The sequence below is a fragment of the Corylus avellana genome, chromosome ca5 (genome assembly GCF_901000735.1).
Source record: "Corylus avellana chromosome ca5, CavTom2PMs-1.0".
NCBI lineage: Eukaryota > Viridiplantae > Streptophyta > Magnoliopsida > Fagales > Betulaceae > Corylus > Corylus avellana.
The window spans coordinates 13,482,532-13,494,445 of record NC_081545.1 but is presented as its reverse complement, the minus strand read 5'-3'; the positions used below and the strand labels follow the sequence as shown (position 1 = coordinate 13,494,445).

Sequence of the window (11,914 nt, the reverse complement as noted above, 5' to 3'; positions counted from 1 at the left end):
AAAAATCAGCTGTCATAACAAATTATGTCTTCTTAAATATTATTCGAAATAAGATTTTGTACAAGTATGTATTTAGTACTACTAGTCCGATGCGCAAAGTAAACGAAAATGTAATAGACATGTGGATGAAATCCTACCTTCCTAACACGGTTCCTAACATTAGAGGCATGGTTATTGCCTATAATGATGGGCAGCAGCTTTATAAGAACAATAATTTTTTATATAATGCAAAAGCTTCCGACTTCGAACATAGAAGTTTATTCTTTTATTTTATTTTAAATTTTTATTTTTAATCTTTTAATATTTTTCATGTCCTCTTCAGTGTTTTATTATGATATTCTTTTTTGCAGGAGTGATTTTTTTTTTTTTTTTAATATTACAGTGCAAAATATTGGTGTAATAAGTTTGAGAAGCGTTGGAAATGAAAGTTTTAATATTATTTTGTGCACCTTCTGTATCAAGTATAGCCAGACTTGATCGTAAAAAAATGTATGTGTGGTATAGAAGCATAAACGAAGACATCAATGATGAAAGATAATTTTGGAAGAAAATTTCTTTGATGTGCTAAATACAAGGTAAGTAGAGAATAGGCTATGTGTACAACTTCTACTTGTTTTCTAGTTTTACACCCAAAACACTTGTGCTCCAACGCAAAAGTGAATATTTGTGAAATTTGGCAATACAAATAAATGTTAAGGTGAAATGAATGAATACTACCATACTATATGAGGGTATACTTATAGTGACAAAGATGCCTACAAACAATTTTGCGTGTTGATATTACCCATCCTAGTATAGGTATACTATTTAATGCAACTATGTTTCTTTATGCTAATGCCCCATCTACCTTGATATTTCGATTTTAATCTATTTGAGCACTTCTAGTGATATCTTCAAATAAAAGTAAAAATTAAAGAAAAAAATCAAAATTTTCTTTTAATTTGAAGAGAATGAGAGATAGAAGAGAAAATAAACTTATAAAACTAAATATATTTTACTTTTTAACTCTTAATATTTGGAGATCTTATTTAAATAAAAGATAAATTAAAAATAGATTATAAAATTTGTTAAATGATTATTTTCTAAGTATTTCAATTTTTTTTTTTAAAAATAAATACTCGGTAAAAATGCAGTAACAGAGCTGGAGTGTGTCAGTCAAAGTAATGTAAAGCTATTTGTTTTTGTTGTGTAATGAGTAAATGCTCAGCCTCTATCTAAGATCTTTGATGGCTTAACCTTCCATTTTTGTTCTTGATGGCATATGTGTGTGTGTAATAAATCTAAGCTCTATGGTTAACATTTATAGAGCTAGGTTTAAGTGGATTAATTCAACTCCAGCTTATTTCATAGTGTTGGCTCAATCGGGGCTAGTCCTGTGCAAACATTATAGGGGGTGTTTGGCAAATGCCAGCACGAACCCCAATACCCAAGATACTGTAGCTTGACTGAAGGGCATGCCTGTTGCCCACCTGCTGCGCTTGTTGTGTTGGAGAACCTAATGGGGGTAAAAGACAAATAAGCCCATATATTAGAAAAATAGAAAACCAACGAATTCTTCACGCTCCCTCATCCCCAAGCTCTGAGCTCCCTCTCGCTGGCACTGTTCCTCTTCCCCAAGCTCCCTCACCCCTTCTTCCGCAATTCGTCATTTCATCCTCTCCCTGCTCCCTCATTTGTTTTTCCACACAAACGAACTCGGAGCTCCCTCATCCCCAAGCTCTGAGCTCCCTCTCGGAGGCATTGTTCCTCGTCCCCAAGCTATTTTTTCCCTTCTTCCGCAATTCATCATTTCTTCCTCTCCCTGCTCCCTCATTTGTTTTTCTACAGTTTAAAAGCCAGTTATGCCAATGGAGAGCTCCATACAGTCACTCCGGACATCTCCCCGATCAATATCAAAAATCAAGGTTTGCTTAATTTTTCAGAGAGATCGATTCAGCTAGTGATTTTGAAATTTTTTTTGGGGTTTTCTGCTCTTTTCTGTTCTTCCTGTTAAATAAAAGACAAATAAAATTATAAAAAACAAAGCCACCCCTTTTCCAAAATTGGGTGGCCGGAGCACCCCATTTTGGGTACTGGAATCGGCAACAACCGCCTATGCTCCCCTCAGCGGGGTTGGTTAAACGACCTTGTTCTGATTACGGTTCGCCCTGTACATCATTTGTGCTCTATTTCTTCTTTTTTTAGGTTTAACTACTTTATTTTTTGTTGTTTAATACCACCTTTAAGCCTTGTGTGCCACTGCTTATGCGAGAGCAACTCGGTTTGTCTCAGTGTGGATTTTGTTCGCAAGTATGTTATTATCTAAAAATTAGCTTCTAATTTATTGGATTGGTCGTGGAACCCTTAAGATATATGAATAAAGGTGATATAATGTTTAATCACTTTATCATTTTATTTGCAAATTTTGTCCTTAATGCGTTTGGGATTGTAGTAAAACTTCTGTGCATTTGTTTACATTCGAGTCCTTTCCTTTTGATGCAAAAGCTTTGGTTGATTTTTTCAATCCTCATTGGTGAACGTCTATGCTTTCCTATGATTTTTATGCGGTTGGATCACGAATTTGCATGATTAGATAGTTTTAAGCTGAATAGGCAGTGATTATACAGCTTTGCAGCATTGTGATCTTGTAATAATCTAACCTTTTGCATCTGTACATCCATTGATGGGCTGGATTGCTGGCCATCATCATGAGAACAGATTGATAAATGCCTGAATCAAGCAGAAATTTTTTACCCTTCAAAACTGCAAGTTTTTTCCAGTTAGCCCTATCGTCATGCTTTAGAGTATGGGTTCAAATACAGACTGATAAATTGTCTTTATCTCTTCTTCACTGCCTCCATAAATTTCTGAACAGTGGTTCTATTTTAGTCACTTTCCTCTCTGGTTGGTTCATTGCATTTGTACATACTTTGGGTTTGCTTTTTAAATTTTTTAATATTAGCATTTTTTTTTTTTTGGGGATTCTTTGGTTTACTGGGATTGCATTTGGGAGCTCATGGATCATTGCTTACAAAAATATTGATTACCATTGTAGTGAGAGGAACCATATTTTTTGAACGACACCGAAAAAATTCTTATATTTTACATTCTGTAATCATCCGAATGATATGACCTAGCAGACTTCTGTATGCATGTTAAAGTGCTTATTGATGTTTGTCATTGACCTTTGTAGATGTCGGAAATCTCATCAACTGCTTCCACACACAGTCTCAGCAAAACCAGACGCTGCTTCTGCGGCTTGGTCTCACACATTCAAACCGCACGGTCGGAAAAACATCCCGGTAGACTATACTTCGGCTGCCCAAAGTATGGCACGGGTGAGCCGCATTGCAGGTTTTTTGAATGGTTTGACGACCCGGTTTGTGAAGGCTGTTACAATGTTATACCTGCGTTAACTGCACAAAATGAATTGTTATGTCATGAAATTCACAACAAAGATGCAACCATTCGGCGGTTGCAATTTAGTGTTATTGCTTTATGTGCGTTACTGCTAGGAATTATGTTGGCCCCAACCATACTTTCTGGCGGATCATCGGGCGGTAGTTGTAAACGTATGTTGTCATTTTAGATATGTTAGTCTACTTTGCTGTTAGATATGCTAGTCCACTTTACGGTAATTTAGTTGGAATGAGTACCTACGTTGTAGAATACTATTTTTGGTTGGTAATTTACTACTATCTGTTATAATTATGTAACACTTTATAAACAAAATATGTTTCACATATGAAAATTACTATGATAAGGAAATATATTCAATGTAGGTACATATATGCTGTCCATACCATTACAATAAAAGTAGTTGCCGGTTAAGGAGGAACACCTACAAAATAGGGTTTCGCTAAACTTTGAACCACCAAATTAACGATATAATCAGGACGTGCATAACAAACTAATAAATGATATAACAAACTAATGCAAATAAAAATTTTACAAAACATACATAATCTTCAAAAAAAGAAACTAATAAACGATATAACAGAGAACTAACTATCCACCATGAACTGTACTCCACATGTGCTCCGCCACTGCGGCCCGGTACACAGTCATGTATTCTTTACTTGCCTTCGTTCAGTTTGGCCGTAATCCTGGCTCTACGTACTGAGTCCTTGGCATATTATTACGCAATGACACATCAACCCAGTCTTGTCCGTACATCTGTTGTAGCGCTTCCTTAAATAGTGGATCAGTTTGACCTTCATCTCTGCGAATAAAGTTATGAACTGCGCAACATGCTACCACGAACAGTCGTTGGTTCTCAATTGGATAGAGAGGCATATCTTCGAATATATTAAATCGAGCCTTCCATATACCGAATGTTCTTTCAACAACTGACCGAAGGGAGGCGTGCCTATAGTTAAACAATTCCATTGCATTCCTCGGTTTGACCCCTGATTTACGAAAGGCTTCCTGATGGTATATGTTATTCCGGTGTGGGGGCAGAAACCCCTTGAAGCAACCGTATCCAAAGTCCACCAAGTAATTATAATCTGCAAAACAAAAGACATTTTCGTAAGTCATACAGAGTACAATGGCGAATTAACTTACACAGCTCATGCAAAGGTAAGTGTTTATATTATACCTCCGACTGGGGTGGGAAAGCGGACGTTGGGATCGTTAATACACTCGAAGAAAACCCGCGAGTCATGTGCACTACCCTCCCAACCGGCATAGACGTATGTGAAGCATAGGTCAAAGTCCACTACGCACATGACATTCTGTGTTATGGTTGGCTTTCGCCCCCGATATGACACACTGTTGCCACCTAGCAGTTTCGCTTTTACGTGAGTGCCATCAATCGCCCAAACGCAATCCTAGAAACAACGAACAAAAACTTATTTCAATAATGACATATATATAATTTTGAATAGCCTATTAAGGACAATAAATACAAAGAAAACAAAAAACAAAAAAAAATACAAAAAGTGAGTAACTTAGGCGCCTTACATAAAAAAACAAAAAAAAAAAACAAACTAACACAGAAGATTGATATTGGGTAAAACATTAATACACCAATTTTTGGTCCTTCAAGGTTAAAGAACAAAATATAAGAGTAGTAAGGTTAATAGCGCCTTACCGCAAACCACGGGTAGTACATGCTATTTTTCATGATGTATGGGTGAGGCACCTGCATTGGAAGTGGTTGTATGATTGTTTTCCCAAGGTAGCACATCGCGGTCGCAACTGCATTAACATACTTGCTTATTGTTTTCAACGAGCGTTGTAACCTATCAGCTACGTCCCTTTGCTTGTGGGCATGTGCCATAACTAGACAAAATGCAGCTACTTGCTCTGTTATCTTCACGTAACGACTGCTTCGTAGAAAACCATTCATTTTCAAAGTATTGCACAAGTTTAAGAATGTCCGTGGCGACATCCGAAATCGCTCGTAGCATGTAGTTTGGTTTGGATGTGTAAGCACCCAGTGTACCCACATAGGGCCAGTTAACTTTGAATCCCTTTGTCGTTTGCTTGCTACCCTCACTACCTCTGGCTGCGCTAACTGTTTGTAGTATTCTTCCACTAGTTCCAACATGCGGATTAGCAGCACCTCCAACTCTTCCATAAGTTGTGGATCCGTATTAATGTCATCATCATCTCCAGACCCTGAGCTCTCTGACTCTAAATCGGGAAATGGATCGAGACTATTTTGCCAATGTGTGAACCCAACGTTCGCACCTGGCGTTCCAGGTTCATTCATAGCAATAATAAACCTAAAACCAAATGCATAACGTCACATAGTTGTTCAACATTCATTACATACAACATTAAAAATAAACAACTTCTACAACAAACAAAACTTTGTAGATATATATTAAACTTATCATCCAACACTCTAAAAGGGAATAAGCAACCATTCAACAATACGAGTAAGCACGAACATCATTAGCATACAAAGTCATTAAGTCATGCAAGCGTGATGAAAACCCTAAATTAAAACTAGTACATACGGTTAGGATTGATGTCACGGTAGTCAACAACACATACAATATTAACATAAGTTACACTACAACAAAAGGTTTTTTAGTGGGGTGCTTAAACATCTCCGAGCTTAATGAAATTCAGCAGCCACTGGCGTTGCGCAATGTCATTCATTTTAAGAACTATCTTTGCCTTATTTTCTGACTCCATGATGGCATCACACGCCTGAAGGTACGCATTTAGAGGCAATGAAATCTCCTTCGATAAGGCGTTAATTAAGTCCATGCAATCTTCCGAAGGTGATTGTGCAAGGGGGCCCGATTTCGAGGTAGCATCTGCATGTGAATGTCCACCATCATTGAGGTTACATTTCTTTTCATAGCTATGTTGCAAGAAGTTTAATTTATCCGTAACCATTTCAAAAATTTCAACGCCAAGTGATGAACGCTTGCTGCTCCGCAATGACTCTAACGGAGATGCGTGCCTCTTTTCTTTCCTTTTCCATTGTGACACTAGTGAGGGAGATGGATGGGGCTCCGCTAGATCCACAATTGCAGGTGGGATGACATGCCGGTCAACGCGGGGAGGGGATTGTGTGCTAGCGTACCGCAACTTTCCAGTGGCGGTTGACCCATCAAATATGACACATAGTTTATCCCAGTTCGCAGGTGGCCCATTCGGAAATTTGTAGTACTTGTACAGCCCCGGTGTCTGGAAGAATGTCAAATAAAAACATTCAACAATTAGAGGCATATATAGTAATAATAGGTCAATTGGTATAACAATATGCTGTTTTATTGTAATTTGTACCGTCATACCGCTCGAAAATGGTCCCATTGATCGGCACTCAGTACAACCATCCCCAGATCATCATCCCATCCATACCCTATGCCATGCTGCTGATTTATCAGGTCGGTGTAATCCTTATGCAGGTCTTTGAAATAACCAATCTTCCAAGATACCTGGCTGCTTACGTAGCTACTGCCATTCGCCAGACGTTTGTTGAGCTTATGGGTTATGCGAGGTATTAAGAAACTCCCATAAGGTGGTCGTACACCTTGTTCTTGGAACTTCGTAAGAACTTCCAGCAGTTGTAGCTCATGCTCTCATTCCCATTTCTGATTGCTGGGAGGGTCTAGGTAGTGTGCAGGGGATGGGACACCTTGACTCACCTTCCGTGGTGACTTGCGTGGAGTAGTACAGTAGGACATCTACGAATACATTTTATAGAATGTTGGACAATAAGTTTAAAATAATGAACACAACTTTGTGTTTATATCTTAACAGAAACACACATAAAACAGTGCAACATGATGGTTACAGAAGATTGCCTACCTGTGGATGTGCCACTTGGCGTGCTTGTTTCAGGTGGCGTGGTCGTAGATTATACCCACCATACTAAAAGATAAGCAATATATGTATTAGTGATCTAGAATACCCTATTAAAAGTTATAATAATGCCACTACATTCAAGAGAGCCCCTGATGTGGTATTTTTGTGACCAAAAATATCAATTATAAAAATAACCACTCGCAATAGGACGAATCTTTGTAGGATACGGCTATAGAGAGGGTGTCGAACCTCAAGGACTGCAGGGGTTTTATTATCAAAATTTGAAAGATTAAAATTAACTTAATTAAAAAGAGAATTGATTTGATTTTCTTTAAAACTAAAAGTGCATGAAAATAAAAGAGATTTAAAATAAGAGAGAGAGAGTGTAGGGTATTGACTTCACCTCTATCCGCACAACAATGGCTAATCATAATTAATCCCAGAAATTCATTCTATGCATGTTATAAATAAACAAGAAACTACCTTATTAAAGAATAAGCATAATCTATCTTCGGTTGGCACGAATCGTCCACCTAACCACTAAGATGCGGTACGACCCGTCTTCCCTAGGTATAAATTATCAAATTCTTTAAAAGGATACATACAATCAATGAATAAGTGTAACCCATCTTCGGTTGGCACGGATTGTCTACCTAAATTACACTAAACTAGGGTGTAGTACAATCCGTCTTCCCTAGGCATGGCCTATCAAATCCTATTGGTCATATGTCAATTAAACCCATTGTATAACCATCATCCTCATAATCACAGAAAATAAGAATGATTTGAGATCAATAAAAGTAAAATACTTTCTAAGACAAGAGAAGAATTTCACAAATATTGATTTTGGAATTTAAGAACAATTGCATTTAATAATTAAGAACATAAATCAATTGTAGCAATCCTCATAGTTATACAATCAACATGCATAAATTGAAAATCTAGAAATTAAATACAATCAAACCATTGTGCTTGGATAGGGTTACATCAACACCCCACGAAGGGGTTTAGCTGCTCATGATCTCCTAAGCTCCACAGACTATTTTACTGAATTTTGCTCTAGAAGCGGTGTGTCCTTTCTCAATTCTTAGAGGCCTATTTATAGGGCTTAGGAGAGTCCTAGAAGCCCTAGGAATCCTATAAATTTCGGAGATTTAAGTCCAAGTCCAATTATGATAAAGAAAACCTAAGTCCAAATCGGAATAGGATTCGCCCAGAATTGCGTTCCTATCTTGCGGGGCGATTTTGGCAATGCGGCGCTCCGAATTAGGAAAATACTATTTCACAATGATTTGTAGAAATTTGAGTTAGCTTTCCAGTGCCGCTTGAATCACCTCAATCGGATATTTGAGCTGAAAGTTATGGCCAAAATACCGAGACATATGCAGAATCCAAAATTGAATCCAATCCGATTTTGACTCCAATTTGAGAAATTCCGAATTAATCTCTTCCTTTATTTGATTAAACTTAACCATGATTGGTTAAGCTTAATCATATCTTCTAGGTCTTCTCAAAGTGTGCTTTTAAGCCCAAAATGAATGGAATTAATTGCATCTTTATTTATAACCTGAAAACACAAAAACAAAACAAAATCAAACAAATAACAACGCTAAGGAATTAACATATGCAAATTAAGGGGCTTGAATGTGCAACATTCGGCGCTTATCACACCCCCAAACTTACATATTGCTAGTCCCTTAGCAATACAAAACAGAAAATAAACTGAAAAATAAAAAGATAAGTCCATCTTTCGTGGGATGTACGATTGCATTTAGCATATGCAACAAGCCTTTTAAACCCCTAGGCATTCCCTAGAGGACGAGTGAAGTCTCGTGAGGGTTTTCCAGGAATGATACCCACAAACATTGTCATCATTATGTCATTCAAAAGGATAAAGCATCACAAAAATAATGGTTCTCATTCATTAGCAGGATTAAAATTATAAACTTCATTTTCAAAATTCCCAGGAATTTACAAGTCAAATCACTTACAAATGGCAGATTGAGATACACAAATTTCAATTAGTGCAAAGTGAACTAACACATAATCATGAGGCTTCAAAATAATTCCAATATGAATGAATCAACATCTCAGAATTTATTGGACTTCATATCAAATGAAACAACCAAGGCATACATTTTTTTTTTCTTTTTTTCTTTTTTTCTTTTTTCTTGTTGTAGGCTTTGCAATGCTTAGCTCCCTTAAGCTTTCTAGTTGACCCATGTATCGAGTGTTAGGCCAATGTCTCCCAAACCAAATGGCTTTAGGGCACTAGGTGTAAAGATACCCCTAAGGACTTACTAACTCGAGTCAAAAAGGCTACGAAGCTAAGCTAGCCATTTTATTAATCAACCCAAAAATTTCACTTTTTGACGCGAACACTCACTGCTTAATGAGGCAAGAGGTCCGGTTACTCAGCGAAAAATTCAAACTTGATTTTTATTTTTTATTTTATTTTTTTATACATATATAGCATGCCAAAGTTATTCATCCAATATGTCACCCAACAGAATTCAAGACATTGAAAACAAACATAATTGGTCTCAAAATTCATACCTTACAGACATGTGCTAGTGTGCTTAAGATAGATTTAAATTGAAACAAGAAGCATCTCATGTTGCCAAAAGTAAGTAATAAGACTCAAAATCCCTAAGTCATATGATCATGTGTTCACAACTTTAAGCCTAGCAATGAATTTCAAACCAAAATCAAAGCTCAACCATATGCTTAAGAATGACATAACAGCAAAAATGGATTGTGTTTTGTTTTTCCATACCCCCCAACTTGAATCATACATTGTCCCCAATGTATGTATAGAACAAAAGAATAAGATCAAGAGTATAGGAATACCTGAATGAGCAGATGTGGGTATATCATACCCCCAAACTTGAATGAAAAAACACATGTCCTAAAAAATAGAGTGATACTCCAACCAAATACCAATCAAGTGCACACATTGTTGTAAAAATATAATCAAGGAATGAAACAACAATGGATAAAGTAAACCTGGATGGAAATCATATGCCCTGGTGGAGTGAAGAGTCAAGCGCACAGGGCCTGCACTCGATCTTATGAAACTGACTCATCTAGTCAAAATATATGGAATCTGCCAAGTCAGCGGAATCCATATCCTTGATGCGCGCAGTGTTCTCTGACCCTTAAGTTTAAATTTGAAGCACCAATCTTTTCTTCTCTTGGACCAAAGGGAATAAATTTTACCCACAAATGGGTAATTCCAAACGTCAGCATATCGAGGTAGATCCTTCTCGATGGTCTCTTTTTGCTCATCTAACAGCCCTAACAGACTACCCTCCTGGCCTCTTGGTAAGTCATAAGAAATAATGACCGGGACAGTGTCATCTGTCCCTAAAAATGAAGATTTTAGATTACCTGGAACAGGGGCTTGGGGCTCATATGGCATCTCGGGAATAAGAGATGATGGTGAAGAAGCCTTAGTGCTCGCTTCCTTGCTTTTTTTCCCGATGTAGATCCTGTGGGACCTCAATTTGCTCCTCCTTTGGCTCCTCCTTCCTTTCTTCCACGTGGTTTTCGACCACCTCTCCACTCCTCAGTGTGGTGATAGCTTGCTCATGACACAAAGTACTCTCTTCCTCCATGTAGTTTTCATCAGGAATGGCCACCTGGTGACTTTGAAGCTCTTCTTCTTCCATCCTATTGAGGTGGTTGATGATTTGTTCAACATGAGCTTCCATCCTGGCATCTATCTCGGCGAAGAATTGAGGAGTATAAAGTTCCTGTTGAGATTTCACCGTCTGCTTTATCTCACCCGTTAGCTCACTTATCATTTTTAGTATCCGAGCCTCAAAATTAGAATCTGAGGGAGGTGGTGCGGCCTGGTATTGTTGTTGTGAAGGCCAGTAGATGGGAGATGGCTCTTCTTGATATTCTTGAAAGTCAAAACCCATCGGAGGAGGTGGTTCAGTTTGGTATATCTGTTGTGGACTTGCTTGATATGGAGGAGAATAGGATTGACCATTGAATTGAGGATATGCCTGATGGTATAGTTCATGACGTTGTGGAGCATAATTCCCAGGAGCTTGAGTTTGCCACGAAAGATTAGACTGGTTGCTCCACGCCGGGCTATAGGAATCAGAATAATGGCCATTCCCCGGTCTAGAGAACGGTCTGTTCATATGCTCATAAGAATAATTAGAAAATTGTCTCGCTGTAGGACAATCTCTAATATGATGATAAGGACTATAGCAATATGAACATGGTCCATGGGGTGTTGGAATGCCTCCCCACATGAACTAAACTAATATAATTAACATAAAATAACAACAGAAAAATAAAAATAAAAACTCACAAACGGCCTTTAGGTGCCCTGGAAATTTGGAAGCCGACTGCTGCTAATGCGCTAGATCGCATGGCAGAGTACGCTCGAGCGTACTGCCGCAGATGGGTGTGAGCATAGGAGTGGAGGGATCGAGCGCAAAAGGTGGAGTGCGTACGTGCGCTCGATCGCACGCGACCTACGCTCGATCGCAGTCATAGTGAAGGCAGCTACGAACCTGTTTGCAAATTCTAAAATAAAACAAAAACAAAACACAAACAGAATTAAAATTAGCAGAAAAATGAATTATTAAGCTAAAATCAATCCTTAAATTGTGACAATAAAACCGTTAAGCAGTCCCCGGCAACG

The 11,914-nt window shown here is 37.9% G+C and overlaps 1 protein-coding gene across 1 annotated transcript; it reads right to left on the bottom strand.

The window, feature by feature from the left end:
• Positions 1–4,068: 4,068 nt before the first annotated feature.
• LOC132181820 (uncharacterized) lies at positions 4,069–5,900 on the bottom strand. Its single transcript, XM_059595050.1, has 4 exons — positions 5,866–5,900; positions 5,075–5,711; positions 4,580–4,811; positions 4,069–4,487 (listed from the first exon to the last, which is right to left on the bottom strand). The coding sequence occupies exons 1-4, from the start codon at positions 5,898–5,900 to the stop codon at positions 4,069–4,071; spliced, it is 1,323 nt and encodes a 440-aa protein (XP_059451033.1).
• Between the last annotated feature and the right edge of the window lie 6,014 nt (positions 5,901–11,914).

What these genes read in the sequence shown, in the direction of transcription:
- LOC132181820 (XM_059595050.1), bottom strand. Translation starts at nt 5,900, where the DNA reads ATGACTTTGTATGCTAATGATGTTCGTGCTTACTC. An exon ending in AATGATGTTCGTGCTTACTC is followed by an intron (nt 5,712 to 5,865) that starts GTATTGTTGAAT and finishes ATTTGGTTTTAG; the next exon opens with GTTTATTATTGCTATGAATG. An exon ending in CTTTCCCACCCCAGTCGGAG is followed by an intron (nt 4,488 to 4,579) that starts GTATAATATAAA and finishes TTTGTTTTGCAG; the next exon opens with ATTATAATTACTTGGTGGAC.